Source organism: Podarcis cretensis, assembly GCF_951804945.1.
Source record: "Podarcis cretensis genome assembly, chromosome: 1".
Lineage (NCBI taxonomy): Eukaryota > Metazoa > Chordata > Lepidosauria > Squamata > Lacertidae > Podarcis > Podarcis cretensis.
In genome coordinates, this window is record NC_137170.1 from 119646309 (window position 1) to 119670939 (window position 24631).

General features: G+C 42.3%; 1 protein-coding gene across 1 annotated transcript in view; it reads left to right on the forward strand.

Annotated features, from left to right (window-relative positions):
- LOC307220097 (dynein axonemal heavy chain 11-like) overlaps positions 1-24631 on the forward strand; it is a gene marked incomplete at its 5' end in the record, with an annotated part of 229278 nt that overhangs the window by 18856 nt on the left and 185791 nt on the right. Inside the window, 12 exons of the mRNA XM_079983734.1 lie at positions 3012-3128; positions 3674-3760; positions 6709-6867; positions 11178-11261; positions 13392-13550; positions 13650-13772; positions 13916-14038; positions 18792-19016; positions 20228-20319; positions 20583-20709; positions 20812-20961; positions 22122-22355. Of these exons, the coding sequence (XP_079839860.1) occupies positions 3012-3128; positions 3674-3760; positions 6709-6867; positions 11178-11261; positions 13392-13550; positions 13650-13772; positions 13916-14038; positions 18792-19016; positions 20228-20319; positions 20583-20709; positions 20812-20961; positions 22122-22355 (1680 nt within the window). The remainder of the gene's footprint in view (positions 1-3011; positions 3129-3673; positions 3761-6708; positions 6868-11177; positions 11262-13391; positions 13551-13649; positions 13773-13915; positions 14039-18791; positions 19017-20227; positions 20320-20582; positions 20710-20811; positions 20962-22121; positions 22356-24631) is intronic.

Here is a 24631-nt window from a genome sequence, read left to right on the forward strand (position 1 = left end):
CTTTTGTGGTTCTCCTTTAAATATTCAATGAATTTACTCCAATTGTTGTTGTATCTCTGGTCCTCTTGGTCCCGGATCCTTCCTGTCAATTTGGCAAGTTCCGCAAAATCTGTCTTCTTCACCTGCCACTCCTGGATGGTTGGTAAATCTTGTGTTTTCCATTTTTGGGCCAGTAGAGTTTTTGCGGCGGCTGTGGCATACATAAACAAATTCTGATCTTTTATTTTAATCTCTCTTCCCACTAGACCTAGCAAAAATGCCTCTGGCCTTTTGGGAAATGTGTACTTGAATATCTTTTTAAGTTCATTGTAAATTAATTCCCAGAATCTCTTAACCTTGTCACAGGACCACCACATATGAAAATAATCCCCATCTACTTCCTTACATTTCCAGCATTTTCTGTCTCTCTCTCTCTATACATTTTAGCCAATTTTATTGGCGTCAAATGCCATCTATACAGTGGTGCCCCGCAAGACGAATGCCTCGCAAGACGGAAAACTCGCTAGACGAAAGAGTTTTCAGTTTTGGAGGTGCTTCACAAAACGAATTTCCTATGGGCTTGCTTCGCAAGACGAAAATGTCTTGCAAGTTCCTGCGGGTTTTTTCCCTCCCCCCCTTTTTTCTAAGCCTCTAAGCCACTTATCCGCTAAGCCGCTAAAAGCCGCTAAGCCGCTAATAGCGCTAATCCGCTAAGCCGTCAATGGGCTTGCTTCGCAAGACGAAAAAACTGCAAGACGAAGAGAATCGCGGAACGGATTCTTTTCGTCTTGCGAGGCACCACTGTACATCATTTTTAGTACATTCTCCTTCAAAGCCATACATCCTGTAAATCTCATGGTCTGGGTATAAGCTTTTGTGTGCATGCACACTTCTTCAGATACACCATATTCAGTTCTGCAGGGACTTGGAAGCATTTTTCCGCCGTCTGTGCCTGGGGGAGTACTTTCAACACACACAAGAACGAAACAAAGAAGAACAAACAGCATCTTCACAACACAACATCTCTCGACCTACTGGGGAACGGCTACCACCCTCCCAACCCACCAATGAACAGAACATTGACCACCAACTGCCATAAAAAAATGTTACAAAAAAAGAAACGCCACAATATGGACCCCTCTTGATGGACGCAATACCACACTAGATCTTTACATCAATTGCTTCCGCCGCAGAAGGTGACTTCTGTTTCAGTGTATCTGAAGAAGTGTGCATGCACACAGAAGCTTATACCTAGAACAAACTTAGTTGGTGTCTAGGGTGCTATTGGACGATTTTTTAATTTATAATTTATTTTCATTTGTACTGTGATTTCTACGCATGGGCTCTGAGAGGCTTTTCTTTTGTCCTGCTGCTTTCCCCGGGAAAACCCACTGTTTACTGCTGAATCAGAATAAACGTCAATCTGCAGAAAACCCAGTATATGTTTGTTCCAATTTAGCAGTAGAGCACAGGTTTTCCTGGGGAAAGAGGCGGGACAATAGAAAAACCTCTCAGACCTATGCCTAGAAATGATGGGACAAACGGGAGTGTGGCTCTTGTTGGTCCTCCTTGATCAGTTGGTTGCTCTTGATGCCACTGACCATGGTATCCTCTTGGTGTGGCTATTAGGAATTTGGGGTACTTTGGTTCTACTCTTGCCTCTAAGGACCATTAGCAGATGTACCATTTTGTGGAGATGTCTTCTCAACCCCATGGCATTTGCGTTATCGGTTCCTTCCATCTTTCCCCGCACATTTATATGAAGCTATTGAGAGATATTATATGGATATTTGGAGCCTGGTGTCACAAATCTGTGAAAAACACCCAGCTCCATTTTTTCATACAAGGGAAGCACTGCTATATGGGTAAGGGAAACGATTCTCCTTTTCTGATGGCCCGGGTTTCAGAACTGGTTCAGTGTTGTTGTATGTGGTTTGTTCTAAACTTCCAGGCTGGGAAAGAGTCAAAGCTCAGTAGTATAGCTTCTGCTTTGTCCTTCCTGAAGGTCTCCTAAGTTGGAGGGAAATCTTCTGAAATGGAGAGCTAGTACAGAAAAGTCCCACTTCAGGCAGTTACCATATATATGGATGGTGACTGAAATACCAGTGTGGGTGATGGTGGAGCCAGTGCGTTGTCCACCTGTTTGTTTGTTTGTTTATACCCCACCCATCTGACTGGGTTGGCCCAGCCACTCTGGGCAGCTTCCAGCATATATAAAAACATAGTAAAACCTTAAACCTTAAAAAGCAAGATGTATACCGTATTTTTCGCTCTATAAGACGCACCAGACTACAAGACGCACATAGTTTTTGGAGGAGGAAAACAAACAAAAAAAATATTCTGAATCTCAGAAGCCAGAACAGCAAGAGGGATTGCTGCGCAGTGAAAGCAGCAATCCCTCTTGCTGTTCTGGCTTCTGGGATAGCTGCACAGCCTGCATTCGCACACACATTTCCCCTTACTTTTTAGGAGGGAAAAAGTGAGTCTTATAGAGCAAAAAATACGGTAATTACTCATCTCCTTGAGATCTGATGGGAGCGCATTCCACAGAATGGGTGCCACTACCGAGAAGGCCATAACTTAACAGAAATATCGAATACCTGAAGTGAACTGTAATGCCACTTGGATATTGACAATGTGGGCGACTTATTGTATATTCAAATATTCACGGGTAAGAAAGTGTAGGTTCCGCTGTTCTTTAAACGAAAAGCAATACCTGCCATATACTATGTGGCAGGCAATGGAGATGCTGAGTTCATTTTCAGACTGAATATAAATTAAGCTTACTGAGATGCAGACTGTTGAACCTAAACGTTTTTTTTAAAAATGCAAGAAATATATTTTATGAATTACTATGAGCAATGAGTCTACAATTGCAGAGGATAATGAGGTGGAGAGTGAAAGGTGTAAATGTACCAGGATAGGGGGAAAAAAGAAAGTGAAAATAAGACATGGGTACAACCCTTTGTGAAAGGAAGGTTTGCTGACTTGATGTGCCAACGAACAAACAATATTGGTTTGTGCGTTGTTAGGAATTACCTGAAAAGTGGAAGAATCTTAAAAAGATTGCCTTCACTGTGAAGCACGAAGTGACTCCTCTACAGTCCAATGAAGTGTCTGTTATCAGAAGAAAATGTGTACTTTTTGAGGTGAGATCAGTTCTGTGCTGTGAACCGGATGATTTTTCGTTTTTTGTTCCGATAACAAGCTGGTGGCAAGCTTCACTGAACTGAGAAATTGTAAACTCTTAGAAAAGGCTGTCTAAAGATAACAATTCAATGTTTCTGGTAATATATTCCGGATGAATCTGATAATTTAAAGCCCACTTCACCTAAAAGTGGGAATGATGCTTGCGTCCTCTTTATCTTCAATTATGTCTAATCTGTTTCTACTTCAAACATGGTGCCTGCCACTGTTGTCAGATCAAATGTAGATTTTAAATGTTTTATGCTTATCCACCGGGAATGTTTTAAATGTATGTGCGATGTGATTTGTGTCGGGGTTGTGCAGGCTGTATTAAATAAAGTTTTAAGCAAATTCAGTGGGACTTAAATGAAATGATTCAGGGTTCATGGGATGGAACGTACTTAATGGATAGCAGCCAAGGAAAAGTTACGGTATCATCTCAATGGATCACCTGCTTAACCTTTCAAGGACTCAACTTTTGTGTTTGTGTGTGTACTATGTCTTTCAGGTTAAACAGCAAGAGTTCAGAAACAGATTTAAAAATGAAGCCGTCTTTAGATTTGATGCTGGGAATCCATATGCATGCATGGACAAGGTAACATTTTTTTCTGGATTAGACACTTCAGTCACACTTAAGAGAAACTAGACACTGCTACATTTTTCTGGCATTTTTATTGGCCCTGTTCCTATGTCATTAACACACAAATATTTGACAGACAAATGTTTTCCTGGCATGGAGAAAAGTAGTGAGCGATGCATATCTTATCTGATTCTCTGCATTAGGCTGCTGTCAAAGGCAGCAGGACCAAGTTCTGAGTGGCAACTCTCTAGATATCTAAGATATATACAGTGGTACCTCGGGTTAAGTACTTAATTCGTTCCAGAGGTCTGTTCTTAACCTGAAGCACCACTTTAGCTAATGGGGCCTCCTGCTGCCGCCGGGCTACCGGAGCCCGATTTCTGTTCTTATCCTGAAGCAAAGTTCATAACCTGAAGGACTGTTTCTGGGTTAGCGGAGTCTGTAACCTGAAGCGTATGTAACCTGAAGTGCATGTAACCCGAGGTATCACTGTACGTATGTATGTCTAAGAGAGTTCCAACAACCTGAAGCTAAATATCTCGAACTTTTCCACAACTATCTTGGGTGAGGGACGTAAAATTTGTATGATCCGTTTAAGACTAGCCTCAGTGAAAGGAATTATGATATTTTCCCAGATGTAACTTGGGGTTTTCCATAGTCCCATTTTACTCAGGACTTACTAGAACCTAGCTTAGGAGACCTTACCTCAATCAAGAGGAAAGAAGGCAGTATCAAAATGTTTCTTTTCCCCCCTTTTTAAGGCAAAACCCCAAATAGGTGTTCAGAAAGCAAACATTTATTGTAGTATGTTACTTGTGCAACATGTTTTGACTAATTTCTTTCACTACAATTTAATCTCAAGCAGTTTTTAAAATGTTCCACATTATAGAGGGGGGCTTCAAGGTCAAAAGGGAGGGCCTGGTTCAAGAGCAAGGATGGAGAGCCTGTGGTCCAGCAGGTGTCATTGGACTCCAACTCCCATCAGCTAAAGCCAACATGGCCAATAGTCAAGGATGATGGGAGCTGTAGTCCAACAACATCTTCAGGGCCCCAGGTTTCCCATCCTTGTTTAAAAAAGTAACAGTGTTAGCCTCTCTCTCCAAACATAACTGGGAGGAGCTTCAATATTTTCTGAATTGGGCCTTGACCTTATTGTGTGACCTTGGATGCAACAGTTTAGCACACCCATCAATTATCTTACATACTTTGATTGATGGCAAACAAAACTGACTCCATTTATTTATGTATTAAAGCATTTATAGCTTGCTCTGCATGAGTCCTGATAATCAGGGTGGCATACAACCAAACTTCTATGCAAAGGACACTAGAGACCCAGCTCATCAAGATGAACACAAATACTCACAGCAAGAGTATTTGTAAGAAAACAACAGGGCAGGCTAAACAGTCACCCACACAAAAAGCAAGTCTAAAACCATTTAAGATTTCTGAACAAATTAATAACTTTCAAGTTGACTTGGCACCAAAACGGGGGGGGGGGGGGGGGGACCAGGTGGCACATTGGAAGATGGCCGACAATAACATCTCTCCGACCCATACGAGGTAATTAAGAGGCTGCTATGGGAAGTATGCAGTCTTCCTCCCCCCCCCCCCCCGGAGATGGGGGGGCTGCCTTGCCAGCGGTGTCCACAACGCACCCCCGGATTCGAGAGAAAGGGGTGCCAGTCACTTGGCACGAGCCCTCGATGAGGTCGGCTCTACCTGACGCCGGTTCCAATCAGCGTGTGCTGGTTCGTTTTAGCTCGGAATTATAATTGGAAATATATGATTGGAATGAAGCTAAAGCACATACATCAAGCAACGTTCGGGAGATAAGACTGCTGACTAATGGATCTCTGTGACCGGAGTGATGGATGGATAAGTAAATCAACTGATGAACCACCATTAAGAGATTGGTATGTTTGGAATGAAAAAGAAGGGGGGGTGGAGGAAAAAACTTTTCTTTTCTTTGCATTATGTGATATTAATAACCCTCCACCCCAGAAAGAAGATCGTTGCGTTTTATTAATCACAAGCAGGAATTCAAGAACTGTGTGGAGTGGATTATAATTAAAGAGATGATTGGTAAACAACGAGAATGGAGGAAAATTTTATGACGCAGTTTAAAATGGCGTCTCACTAAGACGGGCTTGCCTGAGAAAGAAAGACAGGGGGAGGAGAATCAGGACCTTTGGAATGAGAATGACTGGAATGTGATCTTAACCTGACAGAGCCCTCCTGATATACTTGGCAAGCCTGAGAAAATTAAAGGACAGACCGAAGATAATTTTTTTATGGAAGCGTGGAATGGTGGCTGTCCCTGAGTGATATGATTTTTGGAGAGTACAAAACCCCCACAGAGGATGCCTGTCTCCAATCTGCTTGTGAAGATTATCAGAGATCGCAAAGAAAGGAATATATGATAACAATAAGAAGATGAAGAAAGTAATAAAGGACTATCTGGATTGAACTGGATAGAACTGTTTAATTAACGCAGCAATATAAGTGATGTTTGGACTCGTTCGGAGCTTGATGTATGGGCACCCCCAATAAAATTTAAAATTTGGCTGTATAATTTGGAACTAATGTGATTTGGACAATGTGATGTGATTGGCCTGTTAATAAAAATTATTAAAAAAAAAAAAAGACTTGGCACCAAAACAGTAGCAATGTCAGTGCCTCTTGTAAGAAGAGGGAATTTCACATTGTGGAAACACTCAGATTATTTCCCTGGATAGAATTCCTATGGAAGAATCACTCTTCTTCAGATCTAGTGTAATCTTTTACTTCTCTAGTATTTACCCCTAAAAAATTAGCAATGTGTTTCACCAATACTTATCAAAATCAAAGAACATCAGAAGCAGTGTCTTCATTAGAGACATCCATATATCCAGGTTCTTGTGAACATGTAAGCAAAAACCTGGTGCTTTTGCTTGATAATATGTTTCAAAATGGTGTCCTTGCAGACTCATAAAGACATTGCAAAACTAGAGACAGAAATGAAACTGCTGCAGGAAACTGCAAAGCTTTTTGAAGTGAGTGTGCCAGAATACAAGCAGCTGAAACAGTGCCGTACTGATGCCACCTTGCTTAAATCAGTCTGGGATATGGTGGTGTTTGTCCAGGTAAGGACTTGCTTTTGCCATTTGCATTAAAGGGATGCTATTTCAGAGAGGGCGGAATGAAGTGGTATAAGATTACTTTGTGATTTGGTGGGTCCTGTGTTGATTGTGTCTGTGACCTGCTGGGTCATGGAAACAGTAACAAGTTTATGGAGATAAGGAATGAAGCAAAATAGTAAAAGGAGTTTACTAAGAACCCAAAACTCAAGATGATATCGTGCATTCAAGCTCGTTTGTCCAGCCAGCAATTGAGAAACTAAACCAGCCTCTTGTCAGCTCCTTCACAGGCATACAATCCAAATTCACCTACCCCATCAATGACCATTTATCCCTTTATAATTGTTGGTGTTTTTCGAGTCTGTTGATGAGGCAAGTCTGTTTCCAGACAGTCAGTAAGCAATTTGAACACTTCACCCCTTACAGGCTTACTGTGGCTTTGGGCTGATCTGCCTCCCTCCTTCTCTCTGGTGCCCTGATGCTCTCCTTCCTGTCTCCTTGCTTTGCTCAAACAAACCAAAGTTGGTGTCCAAAACAGAAACAGAAAGCCATTTCATACTGTGGTTTCTAACTATGGCTTGCTCAAACCAGGAAGCGGAGAACACTAGAAGGAGGGAGAGATGAGCACATGTCAGAAGTCCACTCACAATCTATGGTTTAGCCATTGCTTCTGAACCTGTTGTGAGCCTGTTTGTTGGAGATTGTAAAAGTTCTTCCCGTGTCTAAAGAACAAAGACTTTCCTTAGATATCACACTTCAAAAATAAGAACAGGGATAGAGCCAATCAGGCTTGACAATGGTTTCCCCCATCAGGTGGCATATTAAATTTATTAATTAAATAAACAAATTGCTCATTCTCAAGAGAATTTAGAATTGAAATACTTTGTCACTTGTACAACTTTTATACAGTGAGATTACATGAGAACCCTCCACTCAGCTCTCTTAGTCTTAATTCCCCTTGTTTACTGACGCACACCCACCAAACCCGAAAGTCAGGTGCCCTGTTGTTATCTTTTCATTCAGCAGCCTAACAGCCCACGGATAGAAGCTGTGTTTCACCCTGTTGGTGCGACTAATCATGCTTCTATATCTTCTGCCTGAGGGCAGGAGATCAAGAAAGTGCCGGCCAGCGTGTGAATCATCCCTGAGAATTTTTCCTCACTCTCCTGAGGCAATGTTCATCCGCTATTTCATCCAGCGGATTCACGGGACAGCCCATAATATCTTGTGCTGTATTCACCACCCTCTGTAGGCACTTCCTATCAGTTGATGTCAAACCAGCGTACCACACCGTGATGCAGTTTGAAAGGACACTTTCTATTGTGGACCAGTAGAAGGAGAGCATCAAATGTTGATTGACGTTGTCCTTTCACAATACTCTGAGGAGTATTCACTGAGATAAACTCCTGGGAATTTAAAGGAAGAGACTCTCTCCACACAACCCACCCCGATGTACAGTGGGGATGATGTTGGCACACTTACTGACCCACCCATGGATCAAAACAGATTCATATTTGTGTTTGTTTTCTGTGGGCACACAAAGCTGTTTTTTACTGAATCATGTGACTGCTTCATCTAATCCACTTTTGTCTCTTCCGACATGCAGCAGTTCCTAAACAGTCTCAGGTAGTGTGCTTCATCAGCCCTATTGAGTTTGCTTTAACCAGGAGATTTGAGGATTGAATATGGAACCTTCTGCTATTCCTCATCACTACAAAAATAAAATAAAATCTAGGGAGGTGTGGAAGTTTGCTACCATAGCTCCCAGAAAATGATGACAAAGCTGAAAACATTGAAATTACTTGTTGTATCCCTCATCTGACAAAATAAAAGAGAATTTCCTGATGGGGATTGTTGTGGTTTGAATGAGCTTGAAATAGGCTCCTCTGATGGGAGAAAAATATGTCCTTGAAAATTAATTCCATTCTATTTCTGCTTTGTGCCATGTGGCAAGTGCATGTATGACAATGCTAAATTATTTATGAACATGTGCCTAAAATGAATAAAACACACAGGAACAATGCTAAGGAAAACCAGATGCTAGAGATGCACATCAATATTCTATTTGATGATCTTCTGTCTCTAATGATCCTAGGATTTCCATTTTGTGTCATTTCCAAGTCTGTTTACATAAATAAATAAAAAAAACACAAATGGAAATAACGGGTGTCAGTGCTAAACCTGGAAAAAAGAAACTCAGAGAGAATGTTCCTTTCCTTTCCCTATACAACATTCCATATAAATGCATAACCTAAGATGAAAGCAAATGGTTCCTTTCTACAATAGAAGAGTCCTTCCATCAGAGGAAAGAAACCATTTAATTTGGTACAATGTGTTTCCTTAGTCTGCTGATGGAGTCCATTTTTGCTTTAAGGGGGGGGGGAGAGAGAGAAAAGAAGCATTAAAAAAAGTGTATTGTTTCATCATTTGTCCTTCCATCTTTGGCGATTTTTATTTTATGAGCAGTTAAGACTATAAGATGCTGAGTCTGACATTTTCTTAAAGGGACCCCTGACCATTAGGTCCAGTCATGGATGACTCTGGGGTTGCAGCGCTCATCTCGCTTTACTGGCCGAGGGAACCAGCGTACAGATAATTCTCTGAATGAAAACTTGGAAACCCAGACATTTCAATGAGCATGATTACATTTTTTATTTTTTTGGCAATTTGTCATTCCTGTCAGTCAATGTAAAAGTGAAAATGATGAAGCTGTTTCTTGAGCAGTCCACCACTACAAGGGCCCAGATGTTCCTGTTCTGTTGCTGCTACTATTTCTATAGTATCAGTTTATAGGGGGTTGCTAAGCTGACAACTGAGTCAAGGAAGGCTTGAGCCAGCTTACCAACTCTACATTCTATCTGTGTAGTCCATGATGAAAAACGAACTGAAAACAGTTTGTATGAAAGATATAATTTGGCATTGGCACTAATGTGTTCCTCTGTTCACAAAAACGCAGAAATGTCCACCACATTTCACCTTCATCTGTAGCCCCTTCACCTCAATCAATCTCTACCATTGCCAATGAGTAGACTTTCACAGGGTGCTGTGATTTGCAGAAGGAAAAGGAGATGCGAAAGCTCACTTTGGTGAAGATTAACTCTGTTCCATTTATAGAAAGAAAGTTTGGGTTGGATCTTAAGATCTCTCTTCTAGGATAACGTAAGGGAGTCATTTAGGGAGGGGGCAGGTAGTTTCAAACCACATACATGTGAGTTGTCAGAGCTCTGGTTAAATATGAAAAGTAGTCATAACAAAACTTAAAATATACTGGTTATGTTTTTGTTTGGTTTTGTTTTGCAACTGAGGTTGCACCCTGGAACCCACTTAAGTCCCATCTAAAGCCCATAGATGGGACACGGGTGGCGCTGTGGTTTAAACCACAGAGCCTAGGACTTGCTGATCAGAAGGTTGGCGGTTTGAATCCCCACAATGGGGTGAGCTCCCGTTGCTTGGTCCCTGCTCCTGCCAACCTAGCAGTTCGAAAGCACGTCAAAGTGCAAGTAGATAAATAGGTACCGCTCCGGCGGGAAGGTAAACAGCATTTCCGTGCGCTGTTCTGGTTCTTAGTCATGCTGGCCACATGACCCGGAAGCTGTACGCCGGCTACCTTGGCCAATAAAGCAAGATGAGCACCGCAACCCTAGAGTCGGTCACGACTGGACCTAATGGTCAGGGGTCCCTTTACCTTTACCTTAAGCCCATCTAACCCCCATTTAAGCCATCTTGACTGGTGAGAAAACACTGCACTGTTAATCTCAGGTATATCTTAAGGCAAACCTTTGAATGTTGCCCCGCTACTGAAATGGCACATTGATCTTAACATTTAATGAACATCAAGGAAATGAACAGACAGAATTTCAACAATTCTTTTTGATTATACATTTTCCTTTTCTTAACCAAGTATGACTGATGATAGCAAGTCGGACAAATGAATTTGGAGTAGGGGAAGAGAGGCTTTCTAGCAAATGATTAAAACATCAACCTCCTCTCTCCAGGTTTTGATGAGAGGCCTTTCTGTTGAACGCAAGAGAATTTCTGTGGGGATGTAATGCCTTTGGAATATGAATCTTCTGGACAATGTTTTCTCTCCCTTAAAAAGCTAGCAAGATTTCCTAGTGCACAGAATCAAGAATACATGTCTCCTTAGATTAGATTTCAGCCTCAGTAGGTTTCAGATTTTGAAAATCATTTTGTATGCATTGTACATTATACATATTTATACACAGAACCTACAGGTGAGTTTGAAAGCTCTCTTTGCATCCTAAGATGCTGCAAAAAATAAAAGTTATGGGATTCTTCTTTCCTCCTATCTACAGATGAGCATTAAAGACTGGATGAAAACTCCATGGAAACAAATAAATGTTGAGCAAATGGATGTGGACCTTAGAAGATTTTCAAAGGTGATAAACACTCCAAATTACTATATTGTATTTACATGCACTGTACTTAACTGAACTGGCAAACCAATCCTTTTCTATACAGTAGACTATACAGTAACTTTTGGTTCTCGAACTGAAGTGGTGCCTAGTGCCTGAGAAGCACTGCAGAGAAAAGGCACGGGAACTCTCAGCTAGACTTATTTACAATGGTTTAACAGTAATTCCTTCCCCCTCAGAGAACCCCAGGGGCTGACTTCTGTCAATGCTAGCAAGCTGTAACAGAGAATTCACATCGTACCATGCTACGATTTCAACATTTCTTTGGCGGAAGCCAAGAAAGTTGAAAGTGGTTTGCAGAGTTGCTTTATAGGTTTGCAGAGTAGATAATAGCTTTCTTGTCCTTTTGTCTTGAGCTGTGGGGTGCTTCCAGACAGGCGTTGATTGTGGGATCAGTGCTCCTCATGCATGCAATGAGCCCACACTCATTTGCTGTGTGTGCATCATGCCATTGGCATCAAAATGCTAGCTGCCATTCCCCACTCTCTTTGAATCCCAATTTATCCTTTCTAGGGAAAATCTGGTATTATTATTATTAACAACAACAACCACCTCAAATTAAGCCTTGATTGGAAGCCCCTTCTTTGGGATCACTGCATTAAACACTGAGAAGTATTTAAATGGTATGCACTTATAAAATTTGCCTGTTAAATGAATTGATCATATTTTATTTTGTCTGATTATCTATCTATCTGACAAAATGTTATCATCTATCTATCTGTCTGTCATCTATATCTATCTATCATCTATCTATCATCTATCTATCTATCTATCTATCTATCTATCTATCTATCTATCTATCATCTATCATCTATCTATCATCTATCTATCTATCTATCTATCTATCTATCTATCTATCTATCATCTATCTATCTATCTATCTATCTATCATCTATCTATCTATCTATCATCTATCTCTATCTATCATCTATCTATCTATCTATCTATCTATCTATCTATCTATCTATCATCTATCTATCTATCATCTATCTATCTATCTATCTATCTATCTATCTATCTCTATCTATCATCTATCATCTATCATCTATCATCTATCATCTATCATCTATCATCTATCATCTATCATCTATCATCTATCTATCTATCTATCTCTATCTATCATCTATCATCTATCATCTATCATCTATCATCTATCATCTATCTATCTATCTATCTCTATCTCTATCTATCTATCTATCTATCATCTATCTATCTATCATCATCTATCTATATCTATCTATCTATCTATCTATCTATCATCTATCTATCTCTCTATATCTATCTATCATCTATGGCTTTGTAAATTAATACATATGGCCTCACACACTGATACAGCTCTTTTACATACAGCCTATGAAGATACAAGTTATGTGTGTGCAAGCTTTTCCCCTGCACAGAACTGTCTCTGCATTTTTGCTGGGTAGAGATTGCAGGACCAACGGCTATGTGCGTCCATTTTGTCTGCATGCAGGCTCTCTGTGGAAAAGCTGGACAATCTGTGCATGATGAGGAGACAGGAACAATGGACACAATCTCAGCCATAGGTGCCTGTCTGGGGGCCAAGGCTCTTTGGGCCCTCTCAGTATTTATTTTTAGGGGGCCAGGGCCCCTCATTGTTTGAGGCCAAATGCAGAACTGGATGTGAAGTGATGTAAGGAAACATCGCATTGGGGCCCCTCAATGTTCTTCAGAAGATGGCACCTCTGATCTCAGCCCCCCAGCCCCCAATGCACTGAGCACCCCCTGTTTGGTCAATTGAACTAATCTCTAGTAGGGAGCACTGCAGTTGCAAAGGAACTTCATTGCGCAATACATGCCCCACCCATAGTGTTACATTTGGATGATATCTGGCCTACTGAAAGCTTAAGCCAGGCATAGGCAAACTCAGCCCACCAGATGTTTTTGGACTACAACTCCCATGATCCCTAGCTAACAGGACCAGTGGTCAGCAATGATGGGAATTGTAGTCTCAAAACATCTGGAGGGCCAAGTTTGCTTATGCCTGGCTTAAGCGTTTAGTTTCTGAAAGCAACTTTGTGTTTTACATCTGTCTCCCATTGCTTGCTTGCTTTTCACGGTTTCTGTACCACACAGGACATGAAGACTTTGGATAAAGGAATACGTGCTTGGCATGTATATGTGGGATTAGAGTCAACAGTTAAGAATTTGTTAACCTCCTTGAGAGCAGTGAATGAACTTCAGAACCCTGCGGTCCGGAAAAGACACTGGCAACAACTTATGGCTACAACAGGGGTATAGCTTTTTGGCTTCGTACACTGGAACTCTGTGCACACAAATGCCATATCTTATCCTGAGCTGCAAATGACTTTTCTTTTCAATTTCGTTTCCCAGGTCTGCTTTGTCATGAACGAAGACACTACACTAGGGGACCTTTTAGCTCTCCAGCTCCACAGGGTAGAAGATGAAGTGAAACATATTGTGGATAAAGCTGTGAAAGAAATGGCAATAGAAAAAGTAGGCCACCGTTAATGTATTACAAGTAACAGCTGCTTTCGTAGGAAATAGTCAACCGTCCTAATGACATTGAAGTCAGGGGCGTGAGTGTTAACAGGACCAGGGCTGCACTCGTAGAACCAATTTGTTTTGTTTTTCCACAGGCACTCATGGAAATCAATCAGACATGGAGTGTTATGGATTTCTCATATGAAGAACATCACAGCACAGGCACGCCATTGTTGAAATCCGACGAAAACCTGATAGAAACACTAGAAGACAACCAGGTGATGGCTTGCTCTGAATGTTTTCTCCAAGGCATTGTGTAGCACGCCTGCCAACTATTTAGAGTCATTAATCCAACTCTCAGGGCATTTTGGAGGCCCATGCAGAACTTTGTGTGTGTGGCCTTTTCAATTCTAACCCTTATTTCCCAGAAGCAGTCAATGTATTGTGTCGAATGCAAAGTACATAACCCGTTATTGTTCCAAACAATAGGCATAAGCAAGAGATCCCTCCAGCATCTCAGGGAAAACTTCAAAGTTCTGTGGGTGAACCACATTAGCGTGATTGTAAGTCATTGGATAGGATCCTGTGAGAGTTCATTTAAACAGAAACAATGCCTTCTAATATTTCCATGCACTTTTTTAAAATACATACAAAACAACGCAAATAGTTTTTTTTATACTAGATATTAAATTGTTTTAACCCACATCACAACCCTCCTGATTTCCAGAGTTTTTAATTTTTGTCAAGTCAAAACAAATTTTTAAAATACAGTGGATCTTTATGAATGCATATTATCTGCAAGAGATCATAGTGCTACTTGGCACCACACACATCCTACAGGAGGGGTCAGCAAACTTTTCAGCAGGGGGCCAGTTCACTGTCCCTCAGACCTTGTGGGGGGCCGGACTATATTTTTTGAGGGGGGGGGAATGAACGAATTCCTATGCCCCACAAATAACCCAGAGTTGCATTTTAAATAAAAGCGCACATTCTGCTCATGTAAAAACACCAGGCAGGCCCCACAAATAACCCAGAGATGCATTTTAAATAAAAGGACACATTCTACTCATGTAAAAACATGCTGATTCCCGGACCGTCCGCAGGCCAGATTTAGAAGGCGATTGGGCCGGATCCGACCCCCGGGCCTAAGTTTGCCTACCCATGTCCTACATGAATGATTGGTTCTTGTTCTCTGGTTCTATTGGGTCCACCACACTTTTCAACATATTTTTGGCGGCATTTCTTTTGGGAGGTACTAAACATGAATTGATCTCAGGAGTTTAAAATCTGTTTATATATCCTGCCTTTTCAAAATCTTGAGTCAAATTGAAAAACAATTAAAAAACGCAATGCAACGCAATCAAAAGTGCTATTCAGAGGGAGAAGGGGGGTGGGGAAAGCTTTTGAAACAAACAAAATATTGTAGTCTAATTGGTACACTAAGACAATCTGTGATGACAACATTTATAGGTAAACAGAAACTGGCAATAATTTGTACACATTCCAGTTTGGTTGGTCTGTACCCAAAACTATTACTTATGCTGCAGGTGTTTGTCCCGCGGCAACTTAGAGGAGGGCTTTCTCTGTGATGTCCCCTAATCTCTGAAATAAACTCTCCGTTCAGATATGGCAGGCACATACTGTGGTGATTTTCCACTGGCTGTGAAAAAAACAATTTGCTCAAGCTTTCCATTTCTTTTGAATCATCAGAATCAGTGCTTTCCCCCCTAAAAAATGTTTAGAGGTACTCTCATTGTCCTATTCATATTGAAATATTGCCCCTCAATGATTCACAAAATGTTTAGGGGTATGCGTACCCCTGCGTCCCCCCAGAAAAAAATGCACTGATTAGAATCAATGGCGGTTTATAGGTACTGCAGTTCTTAGGGCTATTTTAAAAAGCACAACCACAGTGTATTCTCATTGAACTGATTGATGCAAATTGCATTCTGGACCCGTTCACAAGAATGACTTTTATGAGGCTGTCACTGAGGTAGCTGCAAAAAAATGATGCCATGGGTTGAGAAAACTGGCAGTAATTAAATGCTGAGTCACTACTTTACTGTGTCAAGTTATTGACAGGTTGACTTCAGTAAACTAAGCACACACTAGTTAAGTGGAGTGCTTGCAAATGCTTCAGGAAAAAAATTTCTGATGTTCAGGCATGACTGCTGATGCTTACAAAAAAGAATCCTTAGAAAAAAATGTAAGGGGAGACACTTCTCCCCCCCCCCAAAAAAAAAATAACCTAATGAGGACTGAATTCTGGCTGACTTGCGGAAAAGGAATGATAAACCATGTGGGAGGGGAAATAGAATACAGTGGTACCTTAGTTGTCGAACTTAATCGAACTTAATCCATTCTGGGAGTCCATTTGACTCCCGAAATGGTTCGAAACCAAGGTGCAGCTTCCAATCGGCTGCAGGAGCTTCTTGCACTCAATCAGAAGCCGTGGAATCCTTGCTGGATGTTCGACTTCCAAAAAATGTTCACAAACTGGAACTCTCACTGTCAGGGAACTGCCATCAGAGACAGGAGAGGAGGTAAGGCGCATCAGTGATGCAGGAGAAGGACCCAGTAGGGAGAGAGAGCTCACTTCCGCTGGGGAAGGAGATAGGCGTTACGCTAGGAAGAAAGGGGAGGCTGAGGGAGCTTCGGAGGGAGGGCTCCGAGACTGTTCCAGCGAGACCAGCGGGGAGAGCACAGAGCCTCCGCTTGGGATGCCCACTCTGCGCAGAAAGCTTCCGCGCAGGGAGGCGAGGCGTTGACTTGGTGTCAAAGAGCTTTTATGTTGGAAAAAGTTCAGGAAATGCCCACTGACGGATTCTGCCAGTGACTGAGACAGACACGGAGGAAGGGCTGTCCAGCCGGGGAAAAGTTTGACCAAACTACTCAGCTTGGAGCAGTTTGCGGCTTACGCACAAGCAACCCCACATCCCATTACACTCACTTCCGGGTTTGTGGCGTTCGGGAACCAAGCCATTTGACAATCAAGGTACCACTGTAGAATATTGTGGAGATGGGTATGGTTGACCAGGACACTGAAAGGGAGTACTTCACACTACAGTAATGGTTCAAGGTCCCACTTTTCTTCATAATCATAGTAGTTAAAATAAGCATTATGTAATGAAGAGCTCAGAGGAGTTTGTCTTTCCTATTATGCCCTCCTGGCACTCAGCACCAGAACAGGCTGGAGGGTCCGGGGTGGAGGGTTTGGTGTATAAAAATTCTCCCTCCCCCTCTCTGTCCAGGTTCCTGGTCTGTTTATGTGCTGATCTGGAGTGTGTTTGTGTTAGCAGAATGTGCTGGGGATTCTGTCGGTGTGCTTCTCACTCAGCTGCTCATCAGTCTCCCAGTCTGAGCTGACTGAAGTGGTCTCATTGCTGAGGAGTCCCAGGGCAATTGTCTTGGGGGAATCTCAGTGTTTATGCTGAGACCACTTGGATATGGGGTGTTTGGCTGCCATGACTAGCATAGGACTACCCCAATATATCACCAGCCCAAGACAAGAAGCAGGTCTAAAGTGGGGGTTTTGCAACTCCTCCTTTGTCATAGTCAGATGACTTCCTGCTGAGTTTTTGACTTGTGTCAGTTTGTTCCCTCTGCAGGGCGAGGGATCTATTAAGACAGGCCATCCCTATAGAGGCTGGTGGATTCTAAAGAACTTTGTCAGATTCCTGTGCTGGCATGGTTGTGAAATGCAGGGTGATCTGGGCAATTGTTAATTGTTCCTTGGAGTTTTCCCCTGCTAGGCAGAGCCTATACAATTCTTTGGTGCAGGACAAGTTGGGGACAATGAAAGGATTTGAGAGGCAACTAGAATACAAGTGGAGGAAAACTCATTTTCAAGCCTTGTTCCGCAGCAGTGATGGTGCTGAAGAATCAATTCTTTTCCACTAGCCACCATTGCTACCATCTCAATATTTCCCAGTGGACCTTGCCTAAGTGGTTTGAGGCCTCTTAAGCTCTGGCCCTTTGGATGGTGTAGCAGAGCCCTCAGTGGCATGTTATGACATATGTAAGAGTCATTTTGAGGGTACAATTGTTTGCATCCACCACAACTTAGATTCCACAGTTCTTGCAGTTCATCTGTGGAGATGGCCATTATGCTGTATAGCCCCATATTGTTGGATGAATTTCAGTAATTTGGACTCTGGCAGACGAACTTGGGGTTCAGTCATGATCATGTGACAATGTTTTTGCTTGTCATTCTAGCAGAAAGGGGATGACTTGCAGACTTAGGGAACTGGGCCTAATTACCCATGGAGGATACTGAATTTCTAAATCCATTTCAGTTGGAGTTCAGGCCTGGTTTTGTCACTAAAACCATCTTGGTTGTCCTCTGGGAAGAGTGGCAAGAGGAATGTAACCCAAATGACGATCATTGTTTAAATTAGGGATGGGAGGAAATACTGTTTCAATGCAAAATTTCCTGAATCGGTAAGTGAATTGAAACACAGCTAACCTTCAAAAGGTTCACCTCTCTGAATTTTATCCTGTAGTTCTCCCACCAGAAAGTGAATATTATCTATAAAACTGTAGTATATTAGCAAAAAATATTTGTGGGAGTGTGTATTATTAGACAAAATTGCACACAAAATACATACATTGGGAGAAATGCACATTAAAATCTATATGAATTTTCATGTGGACTTCTTAAATGTGGAAATGGGGCAAATAGTAAACTTTGAAAAATGAGAAGCAGAGAGAAAACAAAACTGACAGACTCATTCACTCCTAGTCTTAACCTTGGACGGATGTACATTGGTCATTTATAACATTAGAAATGTGTTATTAAAATGTGACACCAGAGGGCGCTGTAGAGCAGCGAGCCCTCGACAGTGGAAAATTGCATTGAGAGTTATATGATGTTACATTTAATAACATTTTTACAGATCAATGTAGATCCTGCCCTTGTTTATATTTGATATATATTATAGAACCTAGTTAAATCATTTTAAGAGGCAACTAATAAATATAAATTGCAAATTAATAAATACTGTACATGGCTGTATTCAAATATTGTTGCAGGTGCTGCTTCAGAACATCCTGATGAGTAAATATGTGGAATATTTCCTGGTGGAGGTCAGTAGCTGGCAAAAGATCTTAATGGTAGCAGACATGGTAATTTCACTGTGGCTGGAAGTGCAGCAAACCTGGGCTCATCTCCAGAGTATTTTCACCAATTCTGAGGATATACGGAAGCAGCTTTCAGAAGATGCTAAAAGATTTGAGGGGATTGATAAGGATTTCAAGGTATGAACAAGCATCTCAATCTTTCCTTCTCCATAAACTATGTGAGAGAGAAAAGAATGAAGACTTATCTCAAATTCAAACCTTAAAGTCCTCACAGTTGGTTTGTTCTGCAATTTGTAATTCATCTCTTCTGGTATGCACATGTGCTTTAGTTCAATTAAGCTCTAATTAACAGGGGAACCCCAGCTTCTTAAGGGCGGTATAGGAGGGTATTCGCCAGGCAAAGTGTTTTTGCACTCAGCGCCTCCCTGGCCCCTGCATTCCATGCTAGAACGAGAACCAGGTAATGAGACAGCCTGCGAGTGAAGCCCGTTCCCCTCCCCCGCCCCTGGGAGGAATTTGCAATAATGATTACCCTCTATCATCCTTGTTTTTCCATCGCCTATACTCTCCCGCTGCCATGGGAGCTGCCTCCATTAAGGCAAACCAGAACCGAAAGCCTGCAATTTTAATCTCTTTTAAACTCTATAGCTGCTGAATTTTTAGAGGCTATTGAATTGTCACTCATCTGGTCACATTTGGTCATCAAGAGTCACTTTCAAGCAGTTGTGCAGAAATACTTTTGTATAATGGACAGAACTAGCTTTTGTTTCAAGTTTTTAATGTGACACGTTTCTTACATAAATACAAATTCCAAGGGGTAGTCATGTTGATCTGGTGACAGCTTAAAGACCGTCTTCAAAGCTGTGTTACTATTATAATAATAAACTACTGTATAATGAAGTTGAATGCTGAATATGCATCTCTTTACCCTGGCCTCTCACACTTGAGATGTGTGTGTTTTGTACCCACTCTAGTCCCATGATGGTAATTTGTTTTAATTACTTTAAAATTCTGAATTAAATTTTTTTTTGTATCCCACCTTGGAACCAATTACTACTACTACTATTACTAAATCAAATCAAATCAAATCAAATACCTTTATTGGCATCACTTACTACTACTATTATTCAACCTCTTTGCCCAGATCCTTTCTCACAATTAACCACATAAAGTGGTAATTCTAACAGACATATTTTTTCAGACTAAATATGACTTAGCCAGATTGTCTTAAATTCACATTCATGGCGGAGCAGAGATTTTTACCCTCTTCCCTATGCAAATGCAACACTCCGCTTGAAATGCCCTGTTGACTCTCAGAAAGAAGCTCCATCCCACTTTGAAATATTATTTTCATTTCCTTCTGCTTTTCCTCCCTCTTGGTTGTTCAGGAACTTATGGCTGTGGTGGTGAAGGCAAAAAAAGTCATAGAAGTAACAAACCAGATGGGATTACTTGGAAAACTGGAAGTTCTTCAACAAAGGTTTGACTTAAATGGATTTAAGGCTTACTTATGGAAGTATACATCTGAACAGGGTTCTAAAAGCCCTTTTTGTGGGAAGGAGGGGAGAATTTTTGTTGCTATAATTGAAAATCAAAACCCTTGCTCAGTGATCTGCCAGCAATCTATCTTCTGCAAGATAGATTATGGGTACTTGACTCCAGTGACTACCTCACTTGCAATTCTAATTTATGTTAGAAATCATTGTCTTTCTTTCTTTTACATTTGTGGACTTTGTTTTTCAGGCTCACACTTTGTGAGAAATCCTTAGCCGATTACTTAGATGCCAAGAGACTCACCTTTCCAAGATTCTATTTTGTCTCTGCAGTGGATTTGTTAGAAATCATCTCTAAAGGAACGCATCCCAAGCAGGTATTTTTCTTCTCCTCCCACTGACGTTGTTTGCTTTGCTAATTCTTGATGGCAGCAAACTGAAGCCCATAACATTATTAACTTTGTAAACCTGGTCAACAGATTACCAGGCACTTGGTGAAGCTCTTTGACAATGTGGCCGACCTTAAATTTGAAGAGGACACAAACACTGAAATACAAATGGCCATAGGGATGTACAGCAGAGAAGGAGAGTTTGTGGTCTTCTCGGAGCCCTGTTTCTGCAAGGGGCAGGTAAATCCAGAGGCAGAGAGCAAGCCAGGAGAAGGGTATCATATCTGGATCTGGAGCTGAGAACAATTAGCTTAGCAAAGTCCACAGCAAGTCAGTGCAAATCAAGTATTTTATTTTGTTTTGTTTTGTTTTATTTATGTATTTTATTTTATTTTATTTTATTTTATTTTATTTTAAAAATAAAATAAAATAAAAGGAAGGTCAGAAGCAGTTGGGAAGCGTAGCCAATATGTTTTTAATACATGGTTGGAAGAAAAATTAGTAAGGAAAGATAATAAGAATATATAGATGATTTGAGAAGGTTGTAGAATGCAAAGATTATTGTAAATTGTATAATGTGGAGGAAATCGAGTGGGGGCAGAGGGAAGTGCGAGGAAGGAGAAAAGAATAATATGATAGATTGAGGAAATAGAAATGTAAATGTATGGGGGGATGGGGAGGAAATGGTGTTGGCTTTGGTACATCGGTATTGTAAAGTAATATGTGAAAACCAATTAATATATATATATATATGTTTTTAATACAGTGGTACCTCGGGTTACATATGCTTCAGGTTACAGATGCTTCAGGTTACAGACTCCGCTAACGCAGAAATAGTACCTTGGGTTAAGAACTTTGCTTCAGGATGAGAACAGAAATCACACGGCAGCAGTGGGAGGCCCCATTAGCTAAAGTGGTGCTTCAGGTTAAGAACAGTTTGAGGTTAAGAACGGACCTCTGGAACGAATTAGGTGCTTAACCTGAGGTACCGCTGTACTGTGTTTATCAGCCTGCCAGCAGCCTCTTCCTGCATCTGTTTAAGGGCTTTTGGAATTCTAGGTCCAAGGAAAGCAGAGGAACTTGCAATCTCACGCAACCTTCGACACTGCAAAAAACAGGACCTTGTGTGAAAGGTCATTGATAGGCACCACCTAAAAGCACAGAGTCCTAGAACCTCAGAATTGGAGAGGAGCTCCCCCTATTGTTGAGCACAGGGGGAGTGAATGGGGGGGGGGCATGCAGGAATTACTGAGACTAGGGACATATCTGAATGAATGATTTCCCTTCTATTCCTTTGGCTGTGTACGTTGTATGAAAGAGGCAGAAAAGCACGTTAAAAAGAAGTGGGCTTTTCTACTGCTTGACTCCATAATATTGGTGTACCTGTCTACATGCTTCAGGCAGAATGCTGGTTAAGCTCTTTAGAGGAAGCCATGCACAGGACAGTCAAGCAGAAGATAATGGAAGCTGTGGCAGCCTACGAGGATAAGTCCCGAGACCAGTGGCTGTTTGACTTCCCGGCCCAAGTGGCTTTAACCAGCAGTCAAATCTGGTGGGCAGCTGATGTCAGAATGGCTTTTGACCGGCTCGAGGAAGGCTTTGAAACGGCCTTGAAAGATTACAATCGCAAACAGGCAAGTGCAATAGCCCTCAAAAGGGGAGCATGTGTAACGTGCCACAAAACACACAGCTTGCAACACAAATGTCCCAGCATCAGTCCCAGAAATAGCCTTTGCTGCTGAAGGTTTATTGTTGTTGTTGTTTAGTTGTTTAGTCGTGTCCAACTCTTCGTGACCCCATGGACCAGAACATGCCAGGCACTTCTGTCTTCCACTGCCTCCCGCAGTTTGGTCAAACTCATGCTGGTAGCTTCAAGAACACTGTCCAACCATCTCGTCCTCTGTCGTCCCCTTCTCCTTGTGCCCACCATCTTTCCCAACATCAGGATCTTTTCCAGGGAGTCTTCTCTTCTCATGAGGTGGCCAAAGTATTGGAGCCTCAGCTTCAGGATCTGTCCTTCCAGTGAGCACTCAGGGCTGATTTCCTTCAGAATGGCTAGGTTTGATCTTCTTGCAGTCCATAGGACTCTTAAGAATCTCCTCCAGCACCAATTATTATTATTAAAATATTTATGGCACACACCCACACAAAAATGAATATGGCAGTGCACGCATAAAAACAATACTACAAGGGCATCAATACAAACATAAAAAAACTGGTTGGTAAAAATTTCATGTCCCAAAGGCTTGTCTGAACTCAGTACAGTTTGTAAAAAACTCTAAAAGAAAGCATGTCAGTATTCTGTTGGCAGCGAGCTCCACAGGGGATGGCCTGCCACACTAGTCATGAGGGACCGCTGAATTTGCGAAATATTCAGCAGTATTCAAGTTCCTTTCAACAAATACATGAATAAAAGTGGGCTCCATCAAAAGATCTCAGTGGCTGAAGGTGGAGCAGATCCCAGGCGTCCTTTCCAAGCAGGAGTTCACATCCACTTATTGCTTCTCCTCCTTGCTATCTGATGAGCCACATAAACACAGAAGGGAGGAAGAAGGCATAAAACACAGCCTCCCTGCTCAGTGGGGCTGCATAGAGCAAGGGTCGGCAAACCTTTTCAGCAGGGGGCCAGTCCACTGTCCCTCAGATCATGTGGGGGGCTGGCTATATTTTGGGGGGGGGGATGAATGAATTCCTATGCACAGTATGCACACCAGGAGGGGCCCACAAATAACCCACAGATGCATTTTAAAAGGACACGCTCCATGCAAGAGCACCAGGCAGGCCAGACGGTATTGTAGATGATAAAAATGTTAAAAAAATATTACCTGCACTGTTGTTTGGATGGGGGATCCTCTCCTGGGTTTGGTGCTTCCTTGCGACCTGCTGGGCCTCCTGCTGCCGGCACCTCTTCCATGCTTTGGGGGTGGGATGGGGGCTCTCCTGCCAGCAGCGGAGGCTGAATCACCGCCGCACTGGCGGCGGGGCGAGCTCTGGACTGCAGTAAGGTCTCCAGAGGCCTTCCCGCCAGCAGTGGAGGCCAGATAATAATAATAATAATAATAATAATAATAATAATAATAATAATAATAATAATAATTTATTATTTGTGCACCGCCCATCTGGCTGGGTTTCCCCAGCCACTCTGGGCGGCTTCCACAATGCCGCTACCGAACTGACCCTCAGGAGGGGGAGGGGTTGCGGGCTCACGTCCCCACCCACACTCCCGCGGGGCTGACGCCAGCCTCGCGGGAAACAGGGAATTCCCTTAATTAGCATTCTCCGCAGCATCAGCCAATCGGCTGGCGTTGGGGGCGGGCCGATCTAAGGCCACTTAAGGTCGGGGCGACCCTGGCTCGCCCCTTTTCTCCGCTTCAGCAGCTGTAGTTTCCCACCCACCCGCCCTTTAGGTTTGCCCTTGACTTTGCTATGGGCTTCGGCTGGTCGCCGCAAGGGGCCTGGTAGGACTTTTTCCATTTGGCTAATTGGCTGAAATTTTAAGCCACTTGGTTTTTTCGCCTACCTCGTAGCAAAACGTCACAACTCCTTGGTTTTGGCGGTTAGACATTGGCCGGGGTATTGTCATGCAAATGAGGTTGGGGGGGAGGATTGCCATCACCTCCCCCAAGGCTTGAAGGGTAGTTCGTTAAAGGACTCCGAGGGGCGTCGCCTCGTCCGAAACCTACGGAGGCTAGGGCCTAAAGTGCGCCCCCGAGCGGTAACCCCTTGGGGAGCGCCCAGGGATATGCATCTCGGGTGGCTCCCCCTGTTGGTGCTTAACCCTTCCCGGTTAGACCGGTTAGTCTCTTAGGGGCCAATGCCTAAAGCCAACACCCCTCTTACCTGTAATCAATAAAGTTGTGGCCATTTTCGCCCATTAACTTAAATTCTTGTGTCCGGTGTCTTTATTTAT